At 40.7% G+C, this 25,978-nt stretch overlaps 1 protein-coding gene across 2 annotated transcripts; it reads right to left on the bottom strand.

Moving 5' to 3' along the window:
* Window positions 1-1,976: 1,976 nt before the first annotated feature.
* GFPT2 (glutamine-fructose-6-phosphate transaminase 2) lies at window positions 1,977-20,152 on the bottom strand. 2 transcript variants are annotated; one of them, XM_071814724.1, is made up of 19 exons: window positions 19,925-20,152; window positions 14,739-14,846; window positions 14,025-14,123; window positions 13,237-13,362; window positions 12,599-12,657; window positions 11,975-12,109; window positions 10,502-10,563; window positions 8,884-8,963; window positions 8,478-8,595; window positions 7,636-7,799; window positions 7,008-7,103; window positions 6,807-6,904; window positions 6,350-6,470; window positions 5,882-6,039; window positions 5,631-5,745; window positions 4,901-5,028; window positions 4,017-4,184; window positions 3,431-3,592; window positions 1,977-2,834 (listed from the first exon to the last, which is right to left on the bottom strand). In XM_071814724.1, exons 1-19 carry the CDS (start codon window positions 20,115-20,117, stop codon window positions 2,790-2,792), a joined length of 2,235 nt encoding a protein of 744 aa, XP_071670825.1. In that variant the 5' UTR covers window positions 20,118-20,152; the 3' UTR covers window positions 1,977-2,789. The 2 variants fall into 2 exon arrangements, with proteins under 2 accessions (XP_071670825.1, XP_065705050.1); XM_065848978.2 differs by lacking the exon at window positions 19,925-20,152 and adding an exon at window positions 19,673-19,815.
* Window positions 20,153-25,978: the final 5,826 nt, after the last annotated feature.

The raw sequence follows: 25,978 nt of genomic DNA, 5'->3' as shown, positions 1-25,978 counted from the left end.
TTATTAACACGTACCCTGAGGGAAGAAATACTGATACTTCGTGGAAGCACAGACCCTTTGGAAGGCAGGGAGAGTTCCTGTGCTCTGGTGCACACTGCGGTGCTACAGTTGGTTACTCTGTGGCTCGCACTGCGAATTTGCACACTTGGCAGGGCACACCATGAGGAAAGGTATGTGACTCCACATAAGCGTGGGATTAAGTGATTGAGAGGAGAGAAAAATATGTTACAAATAGTTTAGAGAGCTAAGAGAAAATATTCCAGCTCCTTAATTTGGTTTAAAAGCCTAAATTTAGTAAAAATATGAATTAATTTCAAAAGAAAAGCTATGACAGTTTGTTGTCCTAAATTTGTGCTCTGTAATGTACTAGAAACTCGGAGTGCATTGTTGAGGATATTATTAATGGATGATAACCTACCTTTTGGCTTTATCCAACTTTATCTGGCATATATTCCTGTTGAAATGAAGTTACCATTGGGTGATCAGGTGGTATTCATCAACACTGCATGAACTTTCTTATAATATCAGCCCTCTGGGTGACCTGCATCTTCCCATGCCCGTACTTGAAAAGGGGAAAATTATGTGCTTGCTGTTGACACTGGACATGGGGCCCTAGGGCCTGTCCTGTCCCTGGAGTCCAGGTCCGTTCCAGAGGTTGGGTTGGTTGGTCGTAGAGCCAGGGTGGTGTTGGTGCCATCATGTTTAGAGCAGGTATGAATTCTGGAGTTGGGGGTGGTATGCTCTAGAGCAGGTTCTAGCTCCCTTGGCAGGTCTAGAGTGGGTTCTAGCTAACTTACTGGGTCTAGAGGAGGTTCTAGCTTGTTTCTTTGGTCTACAGTGTGGTTGAGTTTGGGACAGGAGGTCCTAGAATCTAGTTCAGGGGATACTTCTGTTTTGTCATCTAACAAGGACGTGTGGTTCATGCTGGTGATTGCAGTTTTACTGGGTTTTTTGTTTCCTATTTTCATTTTTTTTTTCCTTGCATGCTTTTTTCCCTATTTGTGACTCTTTTGACTGGAAGGCCCATAGGATTAGGATCCTATCATCCCATAAAGTGCAGCTCCCCCAAGTTTCTAGCACACTGACTTATGCTGCCTTTGTGGCCCATTAATTTCTCTGGAGACAAAATTGGAAACTGGGCACAGGCAAGATGCTACCTGCTGCTGTCCTTCACGGCAACTCATTGTCTTGCTCTATTGTTGTCTATGACTTATTCTAGACAGACAGTAAAAGAGGCCTTCGCACTAAAACATGTTGGATACTGAGCTACATCTACTTGACATCTAGGTCAGATTAGCACTATGCTTTTCATTATGATTTGGGGTTATAAAAAGTACTAGAGCTGTTTCCAGTAAGAAGCTCCTATTACAACTAGCTAGTGTAACACTTTCAAGCTATTAACCTACATAAGCATTCAAACATCTCCATTTAGAAGCAAACCTGCAGAGGAATCCCATGAAGCAAACTTTACTAGCCCAGGATTTAGTTACTAAAATGCAGAAATCAGAAATTACTGACTGTTTTAAAATAACAAATGAGCAGAGAACTTCATGTGTGTATCTACCTGATTTCTTTGAGCTTTATAAATGTTTCCTACTGCTCTTCAGTTCAGTGTGTAAAGTTCAGATAGTAAAGTGTGATTTTGTAAATATATATCTTAATAAAACAGGGCTTTAGTCCTACCTTGAAGATGTACTTGGTATTCTCTTACTTGGTGGTATAGGGTGTTGGGTTTTCTTCACATATATTCCAATATCTGTAGTGTAGATACTATATTAAAGGCAGAAAGAACTAACCCAAGCAACAGAGGAAAGAACTCTGATACCAGGATTTAGGCAAGACTAGGGAAGAACACTCTCTCCTACTTGGATCAGAGTACTGCGGTGTTGCACCTGCATTCAGACCTGAGATGAGGAGTCCTAAAGTTAAAAACAAACAAACCCACCCAACACAACCGAAAACAAATGAAACAAGAAGAATTATATGATCTTTTAATTGTGTTTTAACTTCATTGTACACTCTTCAAACAGAAATACCACTTGCAAGACATTCAGTTCCCTTATTTTGTTGCACTGTACATGTTGTGCATGCTGGGGTGGCATACAAAACAAAATGTTGCCCTTGCTTTTCAAATATTTAGTTGAAAGAAGCAGAATTTTAGAATGTAGTTGGGAATTTGCAGCCACAGAAGATCTTTGCAAAAGACTGATTAAATACAAAACACAGATGCAAAGAGGGAAGGGGAAGCTGGAAAGTAAGAGGGACAACAAAGTTCCAGTTTGAGGCTGAAGTAACAAAAAAAAAACCCCTGACAACTGTACACAAGTGTCAGTACGCTCAGTATTTACATTCTGAGCATTACCCCTGCTACAGATAAGTAATGTACTATAAAAATAACTTAAAAAAAGCTATACAATTGTAGTTATAAATACTATATCTTTAAAACTAGTTAAGTAGTGTAGGCTAAAAAAATGTTCACAGTTACTCTGAAGAGAGCTGTACATATATATATATTGCACAGTAGAAAAGTTCATTCAGTATACCATGTGTAAACAATTTTTATCTTCTTTGGCAATTTCAGGACTTAGAAGAATATTTGCTGTGAGCAAAAGCACTCGGGTACAAGGCACATCAAGAGCTTTTAAAGCTGAAAGATAAATTCTTCTGACACTTTCCAGTTAGCACTGTCATTCTCTTTAGAAAAACGTGTACCTATCAGTTCAGAACAACACATTTCTACAAGTGTAACTCAGACATCTGGTGACAAAAACATCAGCTGTTCTTGGCTGTTATTCTACGGTAACAGATTTGGCCAAATTTCTTGGAAAGTCCACCTAGAATGAAGAGACAGACTTTCAGTATTTGACAGAGCAGTACACACATTCTGCATTTGACAGTTCATTTAGTGTGCTTTTTTCAGACTTCCTAATGAGTTCTGCTTTATTCTAGACACATTAACGCACACAAGAGACTACAGATCTGCAGATAATGACTCACTGTTGAATTCATCCTTGCTTCCAAAACTCTCCTAAGAAATACATATTTGTTTTGCACAGAGTGATTTTCCAAAGCAGTTGTCACTACCAACTAACACACCTCACCAGCACCAACAACCTAAGCTGGAAAAAGCACTTAACTATTTTACATTTAAGTGCAATAACACATTTTAAGATCTAGTTATCTGAAAAAGTCCTATCTTCCCTCAAACCAAGCAAGTTATCTTGATATTTTTTTCAGAAGGATACCAATTTAAAAAGTATAAAGCTGAAGAATTGTCACTGAAATGCCACCTCTACTACCACAGTTGCTGCAGGCCCCACTAGCACAGTTCTTTGTTAGATGTGCCATATAACTGGGTGTCTCACTGTACGCTGGTCAGAGGAACTTCAAAACCGCACTAACTAGAGTGCTAAACATAGAAAGCACTTACATCGTATCCTCTGAGAACAGCCAGGTGGAACGAAAGCAACTGGAGAGGAATTACACTCAAGACTCCTTGAAGGCAGTCAACTGTATGAGGCAGCTCGATGGTTTTGTAGGCAAATTTTGAGCTTTCTGTGTCTTCTTTGGAACACAGAATGATTGGACGACCCTGAAAGTAAAATTTTGCAGTGTTAAGCTGGCTTAGAACTGCTTCAAAATATTGGTCCACAGTGTGCCTGTAGTATGTTTGAAGACACTCAGGTAGCTAACAAATACAACTGCCAGTCTTGCATCATGACTTTTGTCATTCACTGTTCTGTGAGACTCAAATGTTTTCAACTTCCTGGAGTTTTAATGTTATTCCATTTGCTTCAAAACAAATTATAAAAGCCAAACAAACCACCCCCACAGTCAGTTTTCACTTCTGGTGTTAACCTTTAACGGCAGCCTACAATGCAGATATAGCATCTTACTTATAACTTAATAATTAGGAAAAATATCACAAATGCATCATTTTTTCTGAGGTACAGTCAGCAGCAATACAACATGAACAACCTCTTTCCCTATGACATTGCATTAGCTCAACAGCTTACCTGTCGAGCAGTGACCTGTTGCAGGGCATTCTGGCACTTGGTGAAACAAGGATCCTTCATTATCACCATGATTACAGGCATTTGTTTATCTATTAGGGCTAGCGGCCCATGTTTCAGCTCACCAGCCAGGATACCTTCAGAATGCATATAGGTGATTTCTTTTATTTTCTAAAACCGACAAAACAAAAACAAAACCATGAAGATACTAGTAAATGGGATGAGAAATAAAAGCCAGAAGAAGCAAAACAGCAAGGCTGCACATCTGACACTTAAATACAGACACACAGTATCAAGATGGTATTTTCAAAGATGAGTTCACAGTGAAAACAGCCAAGCTCATCTGCTGGTATTTCCAGCAGGCTGCTGGTGGAAGCAGAGCTTGTCCGTTCACCTGCATTTGAAGATAAAGAAATGGAGTAATCAACAGGAACCAAAGACCCAGCATAACCTTGGCTAATTCAGTCTACTTTTAGCATTTCAAACTCCTGTGAGAGATTGTTATGGGTCCATTTCAACAGAATGTTCATAACATAATTTATGCATTCCCTACATCAGCATCTCATCTGAACACCAGTACATTGTGGTTTTCCGATATTATTTTCAAAAGGGTCAGCATTTTAAATTGTTTGTTTCTTGTCTTTTTTTTTTAATAGACTCATTAAAAACTGCATTTATGTGTGTATGTGTGAAAGAAACAAGAAACCGGTATTGTATCTAGGTTCACCTTATGTATTTGTTCAATCCAACAGAACTGAATGCTCTTAGTTATAGATAGCAGTTTTACTGCAGAATTTAGTTGTAATGAAGTGTTAGAAATAAACTATGTTGCAGAAGCTACAAAAGCTCATTTGAAACAACATCCAACAATATTAAGAAGTTCCTACCAGAGCTCCTTCCAGACAAGTGGCATAATTATATCCACGACCCATAACCAGCAGTGATCTTTGTTTGTACAGTTCAAGAGCCAAATCATGTATCTTCTCATCCAAGGACAAGACTTCTTTAATCATCTCTGTTGCAGAACATAAAAAGCACATATAGAAAACCCCCCTTGTTTAATTGGAAAAAAATAGTTTGCTTGTAGTAAGATGTTCCAATGAGCTATTAGAACAAATATGCTTAACGTAATTCAACCATTAACTTTGCACCTTTGCCTGCGGTTTAATGAAGTTTTCTCCAGTCTTATTTACAGTCAGAAATTTAAAGCAACTATCAGTTTAACCAGTGCTCATACCAGTGTTCATGTCATGAACATCTGTTTTAAAGTCACCTTGAATTAGTTTCCTTTTATCTACCCTGATTTAAAGTGAAATGCTTTAACAATTTCAAATCATCAATTTAGGAGATCAACTAATACCCCTCATAGAAAACTACCTTATTGTAATGAGAAAACTGAACCCATGAAAGTCCTGATCTTCCTGCCAAGTTTCTTGGAAGGGTACTTGTAAAATTGTCAAATAGTGCAGAAACTAAAAGTCCACTTTTCTAGTATTGCCTGCCTTTCAGGAGGAGGGGGAGAGTGAAACTTAAGAAAGAAACATCCTAAAGTAGTATTTTACATTGCCCATTAAACAACATCCCCTATCCCTCCTCAGTCCCAAAATATCAAAATACCTGGCAGTGACTTTAGTCCACTAATGATTTCTTGTCTCCTTTTCTGCAGGGAAATCCTGTCTTCAGACATCATTAGGCCAAACATTACAAGAGAGATGAATTGGCTCGTATAAGCCTGCAGACAAAACAAACCATTCAGCAGTTAAGTCTGCAGAGAGTGAGTATGATCTCAGTTTGAAGTGCTACCATTAAAAGTTTAATTGGATTCCACAGGGGTGATGTATGAAAGTCAAACACTGAACAGCAATTACCTTTGTGCTTGCCACACCTATCTCGGGTCCCGCATTGATATGTACCCCGCAGTCTGTCTCCCTGGATATTGAGCTTCCGACTGTGTTTGTGATGCCAACTGTTAGAGCACGACGTTCTTTACAATACCTCAAGGCCATAAGTGTATCTGCAGTTTCACCTGGAAAACATTTACATTTTGCCTTCAGGCTGACAGAGGATAATAATGATTCCTGAAAAGCATGAAAATTCTATACAAGCGTGTTCTAAATAACTGCACTCACACAACGCAAAATGCAACTGAAAACAAACTTTCAGCACTCACTCACTATCTATAAATTTGAATCAAGTCTGAAAAATGTGTATTCAAGACAAACCTGGGCCATTAACCATCGTCTTCCTTTGAAACATGCAGCAAGTAATAAATAATTGGATTTTGTATTTCTCTACAGTTTTCACTCCACTGAAGAGAAGCAGTAAGAGCAGCTCACCTGACTGACTTATAAAAAAGCACACGTCATCTCTGAATACAGGTGTGTTTCTATCCAGGAAGTCACTAGCAAGTTCCACCATGACTGGTAATTCAGTTAATTCTTCCAATACTTGTCGAGTCTGTATTCAAGCAGCACAGAATATTTATTAATATTGCCACCCATAAAAGTCTTGACATCTTAAGAGTGAGTGATAATCTAAATAGATTATTATTACAAAAATTGATAATTACAGCTCACTTAGAGCTTCAAAAAACGAGGTGAAAGAAGTTAATTTCTAGCATAGCAGGTAACACCATTGGAGCATTAATAAGGAATGTGGCACCAAGGAAAGCTAAGTAAAAGGGTGAGATGCCTCAATGAAAGGCAAAGTTTAAGATATAGAATAAAAAGCAGATGAAGAGCCGTTGTCTAAAACCCCAGCAACTAGAAGCATTTCAGCTAAGGCTGAACATACAGCTACTGCAGCGTGGTAACTGGTGCCACAGCCAATAATGATCAATCTTCGGCATCTTCTGATTTCTTTCAAATGATCCTTCAGGCCCCCCAGCAGAACTGTAAACAAACAAGCAAGCATATAAATGGAGTATTTCGTTTTCTAGTTAATACATGCAAAATCTGCAGGCTTAGTGCAACCTGAATGCCTGTTCTGAGTTACCTGTGCTGCTCTCGAAATTCACCCTGCCCCTCATTGTATTGACAACTGATTCTGGTTGCTCAAAAATTTCCTTTTGCATGAATGCACTGAAGTTACCTGTTGAGAAAAACATTACACAGTAATACTTAGGTACACAGTTTGCAATTTAAAGCCTATTACAGTTACAAAGAGATGACTTTTAAGATGACCTGTGGTAGCATTTGACCTTGTTAGCTTAAGCTTAGGAATAGGTGAGAAGAAAGAAGGGACTGGTAGTTCTCTTTATTAGGTTGGTTTCATTTCCCAACACTGACAAAGTAACTGAACCCCTTTTTAGATAAACTTCTCTGTTCCACTTCAGTTCTTAGTTTACAAAGTTTGCCAACAACTACAACAACACATTAACATTATTTATATTTTCACTCGATATTGAGATGGAGTATCTAGGACTTTCCCAAGGCTAAAAGTGGGCAGGGTCCCATATTGCCTGTCTTCACTTGGTCTTAGAAGCTTGGAATTGCCAGCTCACAGTACAAGTAATATCAGCTCATTTTCACAACAAATTGGCAGTTTTCTGCCTTATCTGCTACAAAAATAGTCAGTAATTATCTATCTTTAATGATACTAATTTACAGATGTTTCAACCCACCCTTCATGATTTGCTGCAATTCCATCTGCAAGGTTTGGATGGCCCGGGAAGGATCATCACTAGCTGAACGCTCGAGACGGTGTATTGAAAGCTTCCCATCAGTTACTGCTGCAATGTCATCATCTTCTAAAAAAATTACTCTGTTGGTGTGCTCAATGATAGCACTACAGTAAAAACAGAAGCAAGACAAACCTGACATGTCAGTCGGAGTTCATAGCAGCACTCCCCAAAGTGATCAACTACACCACATCACACTTGCAGCCCCCCTTTTATCTTCCTTTTGGATATAACTGGATAGAGCCATCTTAAAGGAAATGGCTCCATCTGCTGCTCCTCCTGCACTCTCACAGGAACCACAGCATCTCACATCAGCAAGCTCCTGCTGATTGGATCTTGCCTTCCAGGGTCTCTGCTGGACCCCTAAGGTCAGGATCTTGCTTCCAAGAGAGACAAATGTGTACCTGATGTCCAGGTTACTGCTAAGTTTGGAACACCACCACTATTTCCTCCTCTGATAGCTGGATTAAAATGCCCAAAACCAGACTAACCTATATTCTGCCCAAATACTCAGCTGGTAGTGTCTATTTGTATGGAACTTACATTCCTACACTGGATTTATTTTACACAGATCAGCAATTGACAGATATTTACAGTTCAAATGCTGATGTCAAGCCTCCAGAGTTTTCAAGTACCTGAGCCTGTAGGCTTTATTAAATTACCTGGAATGGAAGCTGTCCTATCAGAAGACAATTGTACAGCAGCAAGACAGAATAAGATTTCCAGAGCTATCTCACTTCTAAGTAAAAACAATATTTTGAGAAGCATTTAAATACCCTTACTACCTTGCATCTGAAGCAAAGAAAAATTCTACTGCCTTATCTCCAACAGCATGAAGACAGGTAGAGCTGTCCAGTCGTTTCACTCGGGAATTGCATATGTTCTTCACATTCTCAATGTTGCCTATTAAAGAAATGAGACACTTTAAAAGCAAAAGCAGGTCTGTTCCAGTTAGAGATTACAGACTATACAGGTTCAAGGTATCACGATTACACAAGTATTTTGGGGGAATGGGAATTTTACAAGAACTATGCATTCAGTAGTATAAAAATAAAATATCCTCAGCTAAGAAGTTATATGAGGCACCAGCTAGTAGTTTGATAGTACAAAGACCAATTAACCTAATTTCTAATCATAAAGTAAAAATAATTTTAGCTCTTAAAAATAATGTAATAGGATTTATCAACTTACATGTTCCATATAAAACAGGAATCTGTTCAGTGGAGAGTTTGTACTTGCTTCTAACCCCAATGAGCAACGGACTTCCTCTCCTACAAAGAGAAAACACACAAGTTTATAAAGATAAAGCTGCATACAAAGAAGTTAAAGGACATCTGTGAAGTTGAAAGGCAATATCCCATCTAGCTTCCCAAATAGGAAGATCCTTCTCAACCCTGACCCTAAAGCCATTACACTGCAGGAGCTATATAAACTTGGTTTGTTTATGTAAGATTCACAAAATAATATTATACGAATGAGCATCATATGCCTTGGTGATTCTTTCCCCATGAACTACATCCGGGTAGACGAAAATGTACATGAAGTAGTTGTTTTCCTCCTACTGATTTCAAAACAGCTTAACACAGGGATCACTTTGAATACTGTTTTTAAACAAAGCTTACTCTGCCTCTAAAGTGAGCCAGCAATAAGCTCAATCACTCTTCACTATTGAAACACTGTTCCGCCTTTTAAACTCAGAAATGTCAACTGCATCTCTGAAACTGTAGAATACTAAGATAATTTTTTAATTAAATGTATCATGTGCCATATTGAAGAGCTTCATTAAAAAAAAAAAAAAGCAACACACCCCAAACTCACAGGAATAAAAGAGCAATTTACCCTCCAACACCTCAGATTACAAATTTAGCTTCTCTTAATCCCTTCACTCCTAAAAATCCAAACCTGAGCCACATATAGAATCATTCACTTCAGAGGATGTTCTCCAGTTAGAGAGGTACAGTTGGCTTTTTCACAGTTTTAATATAGCCCTATTTTAGGCCTCAGAAGCAATGGGCTTTTTGGTTGTAGTGTAAAACAGTCTTTATTCCCCAAGCTACTTCACTTGCTACTTTAGTATCTTTACATTTCCTGAAAGTTGTTTTCCAAGTCATAAATAAAAGTAGAACTTATACAGAAAACCCTCATAAATGCTGTGACAGCTATTTGTATAACCTATTAGTATGATGGCTTTAGTGAACCTGAACATACTTCTCTGTCTTTATTCAATGTGAAGTAAAATTGAACCCTTTCCCTCCCATTTTACATACAGGAAAACTATTAGCACACTCTTAATACAACTTTAGAAACAGAAGATACACTGAGCTTTTTTTATTGACACACTGTAACAGGAAAAAGGACAGACTATGGCAATAGGTGTGTCCGTGGTACTTTCTTCTGAGTGTGTCATTTGGATGATCTCCAACCAAAAGTGTATTGCACGAGCCAAGAAATCATCATCTGATTACTTCTCACCACTGTCTTTGCATCCTCAAAAAGTGAGTAGTCACAGCTAATTTATTAAAATACAAGTTAAAGGTTACAGAGAATCAACACAAGCCTCTGGAAATTCTGTGACTTGCAGCCAGCACAGCTCAAATTAAGCTACATTTAATAGTCAGTTGAAGAGACACTCAGCAGAGTTTTGTTGCACTTCACAAGGATTCCACTAGTGCATCTACCTACCTTCTGAGTTCTGGTTAAGTAAGCACTTTAAACATCAGTATTCTAGCTTAGGTCTTTAAGAGATGCTAGTACTATTTTTAATGTAAAAAAAGGGCATGAATTATGTGTAAAATGGACTTTTACTAACCTGGTAGCAACAGCTTCACCCGGGTAATGGATGCTCTTGAAAACCAATGCAAAAGCACCCTCCTGGAAACCATGCAAAGAGAAGAGAGGAAGAAAATGCCTAAACAACTTATCTCCATTAGTTGCATCTCATTAAACTGGGGCCCCTCTTCCTGAGGAGGCTGTGAAGCAAAGCTCTTTACTGCTATCAGGAATCTCTCCCTGGAGAGCAGACCTTTAAAGGAATTGGTCAGAGAACAAGCCAACATGCACTTAACAGTGCAAGAGCTGAAGGATGAGGAATGCCCCTCTTTACAAATAAAAACAAAACCTTCTAATGCGTGGTTACAAAAATCTCTGAGATGTTACGGGTAATCAACATGAAAACTGTTAGGCATTTACTTTTAGAAAGGCATTTAATAAGAATGTGCATGTAGCTGCATTTCATCATGCATTTTTAGCTAAAATGTCAAAGGTAACACTTCTAGTTTAAGCAGCAAATTCCCAACAACGTATTTGAAAAAAAAAAAAAAAAAAAAGAAGAAAGAAAAACAGAAAATCCACAACACCAGAACAAAAACAGGAACACACAACCAACTATTCTATAGTATTAATGCAGTTCGCAAATTTGAGGAGTATTCCAAAAGCAGGAGCAAAAGCCCCCACCAACTTTGCAAAGAGAAAAGAGATGGTCACGTTCTCTCCTCTCACAGGACTCCGGGCTGAGGCTGCTCTGATCTGTCACCTGAAGTCGCCCTTCCCCACAACTGGGTGCCAGCACCACTATTCCCTCTTGACCCACACAGGCCTCTATTGCCTGCGCATTCCAGCCCTGCTCTAAGGGAATCCTACAGAGCTGCTTTACAGGAGCAAGGGGAGGTGAGAAGAGTGTAAGAAACTGCAGGAAGGGGAGGGAAAACATCTGTCCAGAGCCTGGAGAAGGAAACAAAGCGAGCTTTCTCCACGTTTGCAATGCAGCTATCAAAGTTTTTAAGCCTTCGTATACTAAGTAACAGTAGATTCCCACTTGACAGTTTGGAAACCAGCTACTCCATGAATCAGTACAGCTTGTTGATCTGTTTCCAAATATGGGAGCCAAGGCACATTATTAGACAAACTTGAATCACAGCAGTGTTCTAACATGATCAGAATAGCCTTTAAGAACACACTGCCATTTATAAGAGATTTCAACCCTCAGAGGCTCCTACAATTTTAATTAAGCTGCTTTATTAAAAAAATGTGATAACTTCATTTAAACAAACAAACAAAACCTAAACCACCAAACAAAAAACATTGCAATTTAGAAGTTTATCATTGAAAAGCCTTGGAAGTTTCCAAAGTTTTAATTTTTGGTCTATTAAGCACTGTTTAGAGGCCAAAAGCATCATTCGCAGCACCTTCTCAGGACTCCCACAGAGTATCTGAATGCAGTACACTAAGGAATTCCACAAATAGCTTATACTGTAGTAGAGGAAAATAGGAGCTTCCCACTTACCAACTGTTGAATAACTCTTTCTACCAAGGCTGAAAAACTGGTGTCCTCACTCTCTCTGTTGTCATACATGTATTTGATCAATTTGGGGATTGTTTCTGTATCTGTTTCAGATTCAAATTCATAGCCTTTGCTCTCCTGAAATGCCATACAGAAGAGTAAGAAGGCAAGAAGCACTGAAGAGCCTTCCAGCTGCCTCCCACCAGAACTGCACAGTAAGACAGACTGCCTGAAACACAATGCTGGACTAATGGCTACATATCACTATCGACAAAATATAAAGACTTATCCTGTCACAGCTACTCTTTCTGAAATATTGTAATAAGACATGTAGCGAGACTTGCCTAGCAACGGCCAAGCAACAAGAGATAGAAGGGATTCCACTCCACATGTCCTCTTCAAGAAGCTCAGTGCAAATTGCTCTCTACTCCTAAGTACTTCACATTTAGAATATATTGCACTTCATCAGCTCCTGAGTGTTATTATTAGGCAGACTTCTTCATGCTACTACTTTATAGATTATACCAAGACACTTGAATTCAGATTCCAACAAAGTCATGAAAGATCTGACAGTAGTTGGTGGGGCTTTAACATTCTAGTTTTAGAATCAAGTTGCCATAGACTCACCAGAAACTTTCTCAGGTCCTTATAATTTGTGATGATTCCATTATGGATAACAACAAATTCTAAAATGAAAAAAATATATATACACACATATCAGTAACAGAAAATCAAGATATTTAACTCAGAACACAAAATTAGAGGGAAAAAAGCTTAGAAGTGCACTAGAAACTATCTGCTATAGCTTTCAGACCTACAGTTTATCATAACATGGACAACAGAAAGCAGAAGATTACAAATTCTGAAGGCAGATGGAGATTGTTCCAAATCATCAAGACAGTTTTAACTGACATCCAGTAGAACATCACCAAGTCATCTCAAGTGAAAAACTATATGAAATCTCCCTTTTCCAGCCCAGACAATATTGATGCGCTTACATTTTCAGTCTCACCTTTTAAAACAAGAATGTTGGCCTTTGACTAACTTGCATCAGTTTTCAGAAACCAGACCTCATTAATCTTTTACAGTTTTACTTTAGCTTCACAAGAGGCTATTTTATTGTTAAAGTGTCTAAGCCAGATAGAATAGCAACAGCTTAGCCCTAGTATAAAAAAACAGGTATCACGGCGCTCGTAAGAAGAGACTGCGTATGTACTATGTGGGTTCAACCATTTCAGATTCATCCGGTTCCAGAGATTACATACCATTCCTTTTATCTGATCTCTGAGGATGACTGTTTATTGCACTTGGTACTCCATGGGTCGCCCAGCGGGTATGAGCAATTCCAAAATGTGTTTCAAAATCTGCTTTTGAATCCAGGTCATCTTGTTCTATACACAAGAAACTCAGTTTACTGACTATTTAAAGTTGAGTTGCACACACAACTAGTAAAACACAAAGAGAATTCTTACAGTTATCTTCTGGCTTTCTTTTAAACCATTTGCTTTCTTTACATTACACTTCAGATAGTTCAAGCTACTGTGGTTAAAACTTCGTTTGCCAAGACCTAAGGATTTTCAGCTAATACCAACAGCTAGGTTAACAGACCACATCACTACAAATTATAATGTAAACGTATTAAAACAGAACTTCAGTTCTTCACAGATGGAAGCACTGCATAAAGCAGATTGTGATGACAGCCAGCTGCTTAAATGGTTGTAAATTCTGTCAGAGTCCATGTTTTGACGTTTCAGCTACCAACCACAGAAATCTTCCCAGTAAAGCACAAAGGGAGCCCAGGTCTTGAACAATGGAGCAATCAAAAGAGGGAGGAGCAGGCTGATAATTTCACAGCACTATACACCTAAAGATCAGCTTGCTTTTCAAGTGCAGATTTGGGGGGCACAAATAATTTAACTGCCATTGGATTACACCATGCAGTTACTTCTGGTACAAAACCATAACTGTAATTTCATGGCCTGACTTACTGCTGAGATGCAGATGATATCCGACTCATAGACCAAAGTAAAGGGGTAATTTTAAAGGCACTTACTGTACAACTCTTCTTCCAGTGCCTTTACTTTTCCTCTTTTCTTAACCAGTTTGATGAACCTTTCTTTATCTTCATTATTATTTCCATCAATTGCCACTCCTACAATGCAGGACAGTCACAAGTGTTATTTAAAGCACAAAATTCACTGGATGAAAAAAGGCTGAGAAAAATCCATACAGACAAGCACACGCTAGTGAAACAATTATTTTAAAATTATCCTTCAAAGGGATGGTCTTGAAGTCTGTCGCTATGTCTGTGTATGCTCAAATCAAACCAGATAAAGTCTATATCCACTGCATAGATGAAAATATGCATGAGCCATCTCATATTTTCCTCAAGGGTAGACTGATATATTTTGCCCAATGAAATCAGCCAACTCAAATTTAAAGACAAAGTTAATCTTCCTCATCCTTTCACTGGGACTCCCATGCACAAAAAAGGCTGAGGCACAAACTACATGACCCTGTATATAGGTCACCTTCTTCATGCCCTGTTTGCTTTGCTTATGTGAACTAAACTTCAACCACCATCTGATGACAGAGCTAAATAGTCAAGTCCTGAGGGAAGAAACTCCAAGAATCAAGGTAATTAGTTCTGATACCTTAATCTGCAGGATAAAAAAAAAAGTCCAACATGCAGAAGTTGAAAGTATCCAGAAAGTCACATAAGGAGCTATTGGTTGCTAAAATGAATTTATTGAGTTAACGTACATACCTGCAGAGTCATATCCTCTGTATTCCAGCCTCTGTAATCCTTTTATCAGGGTTTCAAATATTTCCTTTCGAGTCCGAGGCACTCTGTAGTTTAGATAAGCAAAAATTCCTGTTTAAAGAGAAAAGAGGAAGGGGGTGAAAAAGAGGCAAAGATTTTTTTTTTTTTGAGTTTGCATCCCTTCAAACTTATTTTAAAGGGTCTTAAAAACCAGTATCACAGCAAGGTCCTAGGGGGATCCAACCTCCTCTTTAGTACAATTCTTCCTACTGGATTTTTAAATGGAAAGAATTCAAATACAATAAAGGAATCAGGACCCCTATTTTTGCCATGTAACACAGACGCTTTCCTGGGCAGTTTCACTCTCCTCATGTTACCTACCAAGAGTTAAAGAGTCAAGAGAGCTTAAAAAAAATAAAATCTACTTTTCATGAAAACCGCAGATGAAAACAGGAACATTGTGATCTATTTCATATCCAGATCTAAACCCAGACATTCAAAGAAGGAATATATTCACCAGTACTAACACAAGGAGACTTTTGTAATCAAAGTCATGGCCTTAAATACCCACGGGTAGGTACGATGCACAGCATCTATTTCTGAAAGGCTCCAGCTTAATCCTGTATACAACAGTCACTTCAGCAGCAAGAAAACAGAGAAGAAAAACATAAAGCAAGGGTAGAAGTCAAAAGGACAGGACAACAAAGGAAAGAAAGAGGAGACACAAAACCAGGGTCACCCAAAAACCACGCGTTCCCCCTTCGCGTCGCCTGCCAAACCCGGCTGGAGACACCAGATCCCTCTGCTCGCCCATCAGGTCAGCGCTGGCACAGCCGCTGGGCCAGGGACATGAACTCCCTCCTTGTCTGCTGGGCAAACAGAGCCTGCAAGAGTCTGCAGCTCTGACCTCTCTGCTCCTCAATAGACCAGTCATCAACAAAGATCAACCAAGATGTGGCTTTTTTAGCTTTGGGGTTGGTTTGCCCCCCACCCCATTTTTTTTTTAAGGCAATACTACACAAGTGTTTTTTTCATTAGAAAGAGTTTGGGTGTGCTGTTTTATCTTTAGAAAAGGTGTAATAAAAAGGCCACCTGCAAAGGAAAACACAACCATTCCTTTGCCTACCGCTCTTAATGGGACTTCTGCATTTATAAGGATAGAATAGGCCTTTTTATTAAGTCTCATCATCTGTACCCCAATCAAACAGAAGCATCTAATTTCACTGTTTCAAGAGTTTCTCCAAGCAACAAGTCGGGACTGGAGACTTCAGTGAGCAAAAACCAGACTTTAAGAGCTCAACAGATAAGCAGTTCAGACAAGCAAGTGTTTTAAATAAAGCCTTTGTTTGAAATTTAACACCCTCTTCCCCTTCAATTAAGGCTTTTGAACTGTAAATGGCTGTTGTGAAGAAGCTGTTTAATGATACACCAGTAAATCTCCCTTATAAGACCAGTTACTCCACTGGTCTTAAGTCATTAATACTGTTGATTCAACAGTGAGACTAAAGAGACTATTACACTGTTCTCTGAATTTATCTTGGAAGGATTAAAGGGTGGAAAACACTTTTCTGCTACACAAGTGAGATTTATGAGGTCTAATCATTTCTAGAGTGCCCAACATTAATGGAGATATTAAGACAATAGTTGCGTTTAAAGAAGTATTTGGGAATTTGAACAGCTAAATACTGTTTTTCATGGACACTTTGAAAAATAATGCCTCTGGTTACACACAGTCACCTTAGACTGAGAGCTTCTTGATCATTTTTCCAGACAGATATTTACCGTTCTCTGGCATTAACCACGAACCTCAAGAGCAGCATTCTTCAATTTCTTCAATATAAATTTCTCAACATCATTCCAAAACATTGCTACACACCTCATTTCACATCCAGCTCTACTTTTTAGGCCAGATTTCACAATGTATTTAAGACGCATCAGCCTTGTATGTTCCATGTGGCATCTTTCACTACACAGAGCTCCAGGAAAAACCTTCCTTCGGGACCATCCCTACAATGCTACCAGTGTGCTGCAATTGTTAAAAAGATCCTTGTTTCCAGGGAACTCGAGCTGTGCTTCCACACACGTAAATTAGGAGACGCAGAAGTCACCAGAGGCCATTTACAATGAAGGCAATAGCTGCAGTCTCACTTCTGAAGGAATATATTATAAACTCTTTCAGTTAAAGGAAATAAATCTTATTCTCAGCACCACTTCTTTAGTAATCTTCTGTTTCATGATTTATCCACTTGCATATTTTCTTCACTACTCGGTCATCATTTTGGCTGGATTTAAAGCACATTGCTCAACCCCTGTAGAAACAAGTTTTGATAAAGACCTCTTATAGCTTAATTCCCTCTGGAAGCAACCCAATATGACTGAACCTTCGCTGAATCATACTTATGATAAGAGAGTTTTGTGATGCTCAAAGTTGCTATATAATGGCCTCCCCAAGCTATTAGATGCCAGTTCCAGAGCTTCCATCTCTCCTTCCCAATGAAGACTCCAATGCTCTCTAAGCTAATGCAATGCTGAAGTGATATGTATCAAGTAAGGTAATGTTTATCTGTCAGCACAACATCAGCAACTAAATACTTTCCTCAGTCATACATACATACATCGAATCCAATGAAAACATTAAATAAGTGTTTTACTCGGGCATTGCTCTCTTGACCTTAATGTTAAATCTAGTTTATAATTTTCCATAATTACAGAGTTTGCATAGAGCTAGGTCAGTCATGTATGGGTTACCTTTAGAATCACAGGCTCAGGAGGTTGTTAAATCACTGCTAAAGCCAGCTTTAATCAGGTGCAGACAATGACAGCAAGGCTTTCCTTTCACATGCACATCAAGACTTTAGAGTTTCCCCTTCCCCTTCTAGGATTGCAAGCAGAGTGCCAAGAAGAAGAAAATTTAACTGAGTACTTTTTGTGGGAAAAATCCCCAAGAACTCTTGCAATTGCAAAACTTCCCCAAAATCAAGAAGGGGGCAGCCTATACTTGGAGTTTGAACAAAATTAATTATATTTTCTTAAATAAAAGGAATCCTCTTTTGGGGTAAGCACATTGTTGATCACAGAAGCTTAGCTTTGAGACAGTCCTGGTCTCAACTTCATATTCTGACAAAACTAATTTTGATTTTAAAATCATCAGTTTAAGACCACCTTATCCCAGTTTTAAACCTGCATACTTTCACTATAGTGTCTTCTTACACGTGTGTTATCATCTCAAGTCTGTTTCCTAAAGGGCACGTTTATGGCAGTATTTAATGCCCTATGTATTTTCAAAATAGAAAACAATGGATTTAAATCTTCATGCGCTACCTAAAGCCAGGGAAAACATAACAGGACATAATTTCAACACTTAAATCTGGGAAGATATGCAAAAATAAAAACGAACAAAAAAGTAACTTAGAAACTCTTGGTTGTAAGCTCAAGAACTCCTGCACTTCCTAGAGCAGATCAGTGTAGCAAGGAATACATGGGACATTTTTCATTATAACAAATGTCACATAAAAGGTCTCCAAATGTCGACGGGAAGAACACTAGCACTGCTCTCCCTGCACTTCATGATCTGCTGCTCTCTTTGCCATTTCCTAATGAGTCAGTTGCTCCAACCCAAGACTGTTTTACCAAACTCATTTAACAGTTAACACTCACATTTCACAATCAATATACAGCCCAGATAAGCTAGACTTCTGATATTCCCATTACACGTCTCACTGTTTAGTGCTTGCCGCCAATATCTTTGGTTTGCTTAGGCTCTGAGCCAAGTCTCGCACCTGAAGGGGTTTTGTTTAGAAGACACGGAGTTTGTCACGTAGAAGCTCAAACGGTATCACCTCACGCTTCCATTCAAGTGAAAGAGGCTTCCTGGACTCCTTGCTCTTTCTGAGGATGTGGAGGCAGGGAAGATAACTCCCTCGGAAAGTCCATTTTTGGGAGCAGCAACTCAACTCACTTTCAGTCTGCATCTCACAAAAGAGGTTTTGTTCACGACAGCTAAGCAGTACAAGCACAAATTTTTCTACTTCCAACAAAAGTATCCTTCCAGACCTGAGCAAGCTATCAGTGAAGGGATAGGTAAAGTTTCACTAAAATTTTCTCCATAACTAAAGTACATTGCATTAGCAACTTCTGAACCCATGCTTTTATTTCAGTCTGATCCAAAGCAATTGTATACACGATGTGGGTATTATCTTCACCATCGCATCTTTACTAGATAAAGGAAGGTGAATAAACTCCCATCAGCTAAGAATTAAACTCCTCCACAACCTTCGTTCGAAAACCACAAACTTCCCATCGCCGCAGCTGGGAAATGAGTCACAACTAATCCCTTGTCCTGGATTAGGAAAGAGAGCCAAGGGCATCGAGAACCGTGTCTATCAGCCCAAGCCGTGATGCACTGAGGCATCTGGACCAGGAGCAAAGGTTAACAGCGCAGCCCAGATACCCTCGGGCAGGGAACGGGAGGTCTTCCCGTCACCAGACCGAGGGACACGGCGGACACTGAGAGGCGAGGCTGCGGGGACCGAAAGGCCCTCGCCTTCCCTCGGTAGGGGAGGGCAGACGGAGGAGCTTCACCTTTACCTGCCAGCACCGCAAGAGCCGGTCTTCCCCCTCCCACCCCCACAAAACAGGGTCCCGAAAACCCGCTGTGGGTGCCACAACGCCGAGTTTCCGCAGTCCCGGGACCCGCAGTCACCGCAGGGCAGCCCGACGCCCCCGAGCAGCCCTTGTCCCGCACCCCGGCAGAGGGGCGGCCGGACCCGGCCACAGCCGCTTTGTCCAGGCACCCCGATCCTACCAGCGAACCCCGCCACGGCCGGCGGTGAACACAGCTCCGTCCTGACCGGAGGGAGAAGGGCTGCGGCGGGGCCGGGCTGCCCATGGCCCCTGATGGGCGGCGGGGACGCGCTGCCCACGGCCCCGTCACTCACCGCACATGGTCGCGCCACACGGTCCGTCCCGCTCACAGGAAACGCTACTCCCGCCCGACAGCCTCACCCAGCCACCGCCGCCTCCTCGGCTCTTAAAGCGCGGCCGGCTCGGCCCCTGCCTCCCTCATTGGCCGGGGAGCGGCTGCACGGCGGGGGCTGAGCCCGGCACGGAGGCGGCCCGGGGGCGGGGGGCAGCGGCGGTTCGCGCCCAGGTCCCAGCCCAGCGCTGCCCCGGCGGCCGCGCACGCTTACCCGGTTCAACCCTTCCGGGGGCCGCCGAGGGCTGCGGGGTCCGGCGGGCTCCGCACACGGAGGGGAAGTGGCTCGTCCTGAGGCGGAGGCGCCGGGCAGCCCCTCTCCGAACTTGGCGGGGGAAACCGGCCACTGTTGTCCAGCCTTTTCGGCCACAAGCATTTAAAAACTCACGCTCAGCAGCCAACTCCATCTGCACAGGCAGGACCGAGAATACCTGCGTTTGTGCACAGGGCCAAAGGCAAGGGCCATGGCCTGAGGGAGGGCCTTTTCCGCAGTAGCAGACTAAACTGGCCAGTCTGTGTGGTCCGTTCCGTTTAATTTGGCAAGAAAGAAGCTGCAAATCGGCTCCAGGAGCCTGCTCCAGCCTCTTCTTCCCGGCTGGGGGTCAGACACCGTGAGGGAGGCCACAGGCCCTGGGCCAGGCATCATCTGCAGCGCAGCTCAGCACAGGAGTCCTGCAGACCTGAGCTTCTATCTTCTGCTGAAGAAACCTGTGATCTCCTGTCTCAGGGAGCCTCCTCTGAGCAGAGCGAGTGCTTTGCAGCGTGCTCGGGACTGCGGGAATTCACAGAAGTAGCTCAAGTTGCTATTTGAGCATCTTTTTAAAAATACTTAAAGTTTCATGATAATTCAGTCTGCTCATAGTTTCTTCTTCCTTATTAAAAAGCCTCAAAATATTTCATACAGATGATCCTCGTTATCTCATACATAGTTATTGAAACTCAAGTACAAGGCGTCTTGTTTAAGCTAGGAGTTAAGAGCTCACTTTTTCTTGCATTTCTTTTGTAAGTCATTTTTTATATAAAGTACCGGTTCCTTCAAATTTCATCACTTTTTGTCTTGATGGAGAGGTTGAATGAAGGATAATGATTGGAACATCATCATTTCAACTACAAAAAAAACCCCAAACGTTTTGTGCTCCTTTAAGAAAGGGAAACTATGTGTCAATTTTAAGGTAAAAACCTAGATTTAAAATATTTTCAAGTAATAAGGAAAAGTGTTAAAATTCTGCTTTAAATTAGTTTATAAGAAGGAATAAATTGTGTGTTTTCTACTGCCTGTGTGAAACAGCCATGCACACTGTGAAAACCTATTTTGTTTTCCTTCCCCACACCCCCCAGAATAAGACCAAACAGACCCATGATCTGTCACCATGTAGTCCCAGCTCTGTCACTGCCTGCTGTGTGACATCAGGCATTTTGACACTTCATTCCAGTTTGTCTTATCTGTGTAGGTTACTGCACTCCTGCTCTGAAGCCATCTCTGCTCTTGATTCCCCCAGTCCAGTCCAAGGGAAGGGGGACGTTCCTCATCTCAGCTATGCTCATTAAGTAGCATTGCTATTTATATGAAATTATACACTGTAAAGAAATTTTTGTTTATTTGTATTCTCCCTGCGCTATATGAATTTTAACGCGTGCAGACAATGGAAAAGCAGCACTTTTTGGCAGGGAAAGAGCCCAAAATTTCACTCATGGAAGACATTTCATGTTTCCGTGTGACATCCCCAGGGGAAAAAACTAAACAAAAATGAGACTCAGCTGCAAGTATGAACTGCATTAGTTAGTGGTTAAAGTGTCACTTTGATAACTTATCAGTCAACACTTCCCAGACTCATCTGCCTAAAGCCATTTGACTTTTTCATTACTTTTTGGGAGTATATTGGAAAATACACTATTTTTTTTTTTACTGGTGAGTTTGTTTGGCTCGAAGGAACAGATTTTACAGCACTCAGATGATCAAACTGATCCCATCTCACCTTAAAACTTGTTCAAGTTTAAAAAACAAAATACCTGAAAGTATCATCTACCGTGTTCAACACAAGAAGGATATAGCAACTCTGCTGTACTCTGGAAAAGTGCTCTTCTCAGGAGGCCATTAAAAAGCCCCAAACAGATAGCACTTTTGACAAAGAGTTTGTAACTCAAAGGTTACCATTTTCATATTATAAGAGATGGGCATCTGAGAAGCAATGAGGAGATCAACTGATGCAGCTTCCCATGGAAGTCTGAACACAAATCTGAGTGATACTCTGGGGACCAGGAGTTTTTGCCCATCTACTGCTTTCTTTTTTCTGTCTTCACACAAGTGATCAAAAATAGAACTAGTAGATAGTAGGGAACAGTATGGAGAATACCATGTCACCGTTTTAGCAATAAGGTTACCTGGGGAAGCATTAGGCAAAGGTGGGGAGCAATGAAAATCATTCGGGATGTGGTTGGACAGAAAGGATTTGTGCTTAGGCTCTCCCTGAGCCTCATGCAGGTACTAATTCTTATAGCATGGATGGTCTGTCCTGAAAAGCAGACAGCAGCATTTTAAGGACAGATATTTCAGTCTGCATTTGCATATTCAAGAGATTCAGATACATATCTCAATACCCTGTTCTGTTCCAGACTAAACACCAAAGGAGACTGAACTTCCTACTGAGGAGTTTCAGGAGATTCAGTTGTCCCAGGGAGTAAAAGGACCAAAACACTCATTAGTAAACAGGGGCAGGAAAAAAGCAGTAGTGGGTACGAACTGCAAAAAGGGAGAACTGTGATAAATATCAGGAAAAAATTAGGAGGAGCAGTTCCACAATAGAACAGGCTGCAGGGGCTGGTTTCTGGCCCTTTGCTGGTGACACTGCTGGAGGAGACCCTGTCATGTGAGGAATCACTAAAGCGAGCGCTCCATCTATGGATGATGGGTGACCAAATGGAAGTCCCTTCCAAGTCCAGCACTTCTGTGGCTATAGCCACAGAAAATAAATTACCCTTTTTGGACTGCTGGTTGAGTGGCTACTACATTTTCTGAGAACTAATAGCCTGTTGCTAGAATGATGCTAGAATACACAGCACAAGTTCTTGTATTAACAATGACAATTTAGTTTTATATATATATATATATATATATATATATATATATATACCTAAGAAATAACAAACTGGAGAAAAGGAACACTAGGAAGGATTCCCTTGAAGAGTTTTTCTTGCTTTGAAATGTGGAAGTTGAGAGACCAAAAGCTGCCACTGTACATTACAGACCATCATCCTCCTCAACTAGACTCCTGCATTTCTGCAATTTTTATGTATTACTCCCAATAAAAATATTTAAAACCTTGAGAAAAGCTGATCACTCCCATCACCATCACTTTAATTTTAACTAAATGGAATAGACTTATTCCCTGCCAAGGCTCTCAACAGTATTTGGGGTGCCAGCGTGATCTGGGTTGTTCACCAGTTTCTTCCCAGTCTGATAATGGTGGCTGCTATTAACCAGGAGTCACTCCCGTGAAGCTGAATTTCACCAACAGAAAAAAGACCAAGAACATATAAATGTAAGGGCTGACCTTGCTGGCATTTGGTTTGGAGGAGGCCAGGTTGTGCGTAGCATCACGTCTGTCTGCTTCAGGACAGGACACAGTGACGGAGGAAGGTCCGGTCGCTCCAGCATCCACCTCCGCTCCACGAGTTTGGAAGATAATCGGTAAAGGCCTTTGAAGTGAAGAGAGTAACAGCTTTCTTCTGCTGAGAAGTTCAAAGGAGAGGAAAACATGTTTGTTATATTGATAGTTCTCTCGGCAGAGGTGCCAACTAGCAAGTCAGCTGGGATCTGTCTAGGACTAAGGAGTTGGTGTTTTCAGTTTAAGAGCACATAATGCTAATTAACAGCCTTTCATTTGAGAACGGAGGCGCGTTAATCATCATTCGTTGCTGCCAGACAGCTTGTCTTTGAAATGCTAAAAATTACGTGTGTTAGGAGGAATTACGCATAAATGTGAATAAACGTCATGCCTGTGACTGAGAAATTAGGTGACCATGAGTTAATTCAATGATAGCTTTTCAACTGAATTGTGATCAGCATTTGTAATGTAAACCCAACCCAGCTAATTAACTAGATTTGAAATACTTCAAAAACACAAAGGCACATTTAATAAAAATTCCTCTAAAGCACTATATTTTAAACAACATTAAGTGGTTTCCTGAGTTTTTGATGTAAATGCCTCATAACAGGAGCTGCAAAAAAGTTAATGGGATGTGTCAGGGAGACAAAGAAATGTTTGGAAAAGTCTGTAGGTTTTTCAAGTAAGCTGGCTTTTGGTGCTGGGTTTTCCCAGCCTGTTGTGTGGTCCTTGAGGTCAAGAGTGAGACAGAGCAATACAGATTATCTGTGTACCTGCCCTCCCTGACACATTTCTGGGAATCAGGACCGTCCACTCAGTATTTTTCATAAATACAAGATTCTCACAGATTACATAGGGTTGGAGGGAGCAAGGCTATCTACTTAAAATACCTGAAAAAAGCATCCCCTGTAAGAAGCCAAGGAGCTTAAATTCCAAAGGTAAAGAAAGCATTAAAAGAAATCCTTAATTCTTTCCAGTATACACCAAATTATGGCTTCACTGAAAGAATTTGAACACGGACTGTAAAATGCAGAGGTACCGCAGCTGCTCCCTGTGGCTCACACAGCTCCGTCACACCACAGGACTGGCCACAGCGTCGCCTCTGACTTCAGCACTAACAGAAAACCTCGCGCTCCTTCCGCGGTTCCCAGAGGTGCCTCCTGGCAGCACCCACCTTCCAAGTGCAAGGACTTGGCACTTCCCAAGCTGTGCTGGCTCACGCAACACCACCGAGCGGGGTGAAGTGCAACTTCTGCGCTGCTCTGCCACATTTTATTTCTAAGCGTATGAACCCGGCTTGCTATTTTGGTGAGAACAATTTCATTCCATTCTTCTCTTTATTTGTTTTCACAGCTTTAATACTTCAAGGATTTAAACTGGCCTTTGAAAGGAACACCTTTGAAGCTAGAAAATAGTTTTGCTGCTGGCTGCCCTCTGGTTTGCCCTTTAGACAGTTCTCTGGCAAAAAGCTTCTATTTATTGCAAATCAAAACCTGCTGTTTTCCAGAACACGTACCTGCACTCTCCACAAAGCAAGGCAAGGGATGCTGAACAACAGGCCAATTTTCTCCACCCTGTCACCCCCCAACATTGCTTCTGTCACCACTGCCCAGCAAGAAGTTGCTGCAGCAGCAACTGGAAGGAGCTGGAGGGGAGAAAGGCAGTGGGAATATGAGTTGCTTCCATACAGCTCCAGTTATCAGCAGTTCTAGACTAACAGAAAACAAATCCAAATTTCTAAAAGCAGTCCATATAACAAGATCCATCTGGTTTTACTTTGCTCATTCAAATCTGCTGTCCCTACCACTTCCTCGTGCAATCAAGATAGTCATCAAAAATTTACATAGAGGGGACTTAAATACTACCCTTCTTCCCCTTTTTATCCCATTTGTGATTAAAATAAATAAATGAGGAGAGCCAGATTCAAGATACAGTAGTAATTTTTAGGAATGGTGTATTTAATATTGTGGCTGTTGTGTTAATACTTATTTTAAAAGAGGCTGAAAATAAAGTACCTCATGCCCAACCACCACTAAATGCCCCCAGGTGACAAGATTCCCCAGCTTTAATAAATACATTAACAGTTATGTTACATTATGTGATGCTATTGTTTAGCAACTGATAAGTGATTGAAGGAAACTCATCTTACAGGTGGGTTATTTTCAATCCTGGAGTCACAGCTATTGCACTGAAATCTGCTCTTGCCCACAGTTTCTATATTTTTCCTTTTTGAATGCTTGACACAAATCACAGCTACAGCTACTTTAAGTAATTTTTGTAGCAGCTTATGATCTTGTTCTTTTGGCAGCTTATTCGAAGGAAAATGGCATAAACTGTGCTTAAATAGAAGCATTCATTTTCTCTCACTGCCGATCAATGCCCCCTCTATATCTCTGTTTCTAGAGTTTTGAGGTTATTAGATCTGCCATAATCTACCAGTTATCAAAATCAGGTTTGGGCACATTTGCATCGGTAGAAATAAAGATGTTGCACAGAGGGGATTTCAAGATAACTTTTCTATCACCAGCCATATGCAGAACCAGTTTGGTTCTTGTGTAGCTCCTTTGTGCTAGGGATTAGGAAGAATTTAAGAAGAAATAACACAGGGCATCAATTTGTTCACTACATACATAGTATTGCTATAGGACAGGGCAATAGAGACT

This window comes from Patagioenas fasciata, chromosome 14 (assembly GCF_037038585.1).
Source record: "Patagioenas fasciata isolate bPatFas1 chromosome 14, bPatFas1.hap1, whole genome shotgun sequence".
Taxonomy (NCBI): Eukaryota; Metazoa; Chordata; class Aves; order Columbiformes; family Columbidae; genus Patagioenas; species Patagioenas fasciata.
Note: the sequence above shows the minus strand (reverse complement) of the source record. Positions and strands in the feature narration are given on the sequence as shown.

Bases quoted from the DNA above. Each gene is read 5' to 3' on its own strand.
- GFPT2 (XM_071814724.1), bottom strand. From the start codon at position 20,117: ATGGAGTTGGCTGCTGAGCGTGAGTTTTTAAATGCTTGTGGCCGAAAA. The intron at 8,596-8,883 runs GTAAGTTGATAA...TTTCTTTAATAG, and splicing joins TCCTGTTTTATATGGAACAT to GCAACATTGAGAATGTGAAG. The intron at 6,905-7,007 runs GTAACTCAGAAC...GTTTGTTTACAG, and splicing joins GAATTTCGAGAGCAGCACAG to TTCTGCTGGGGGGCCTGAAG.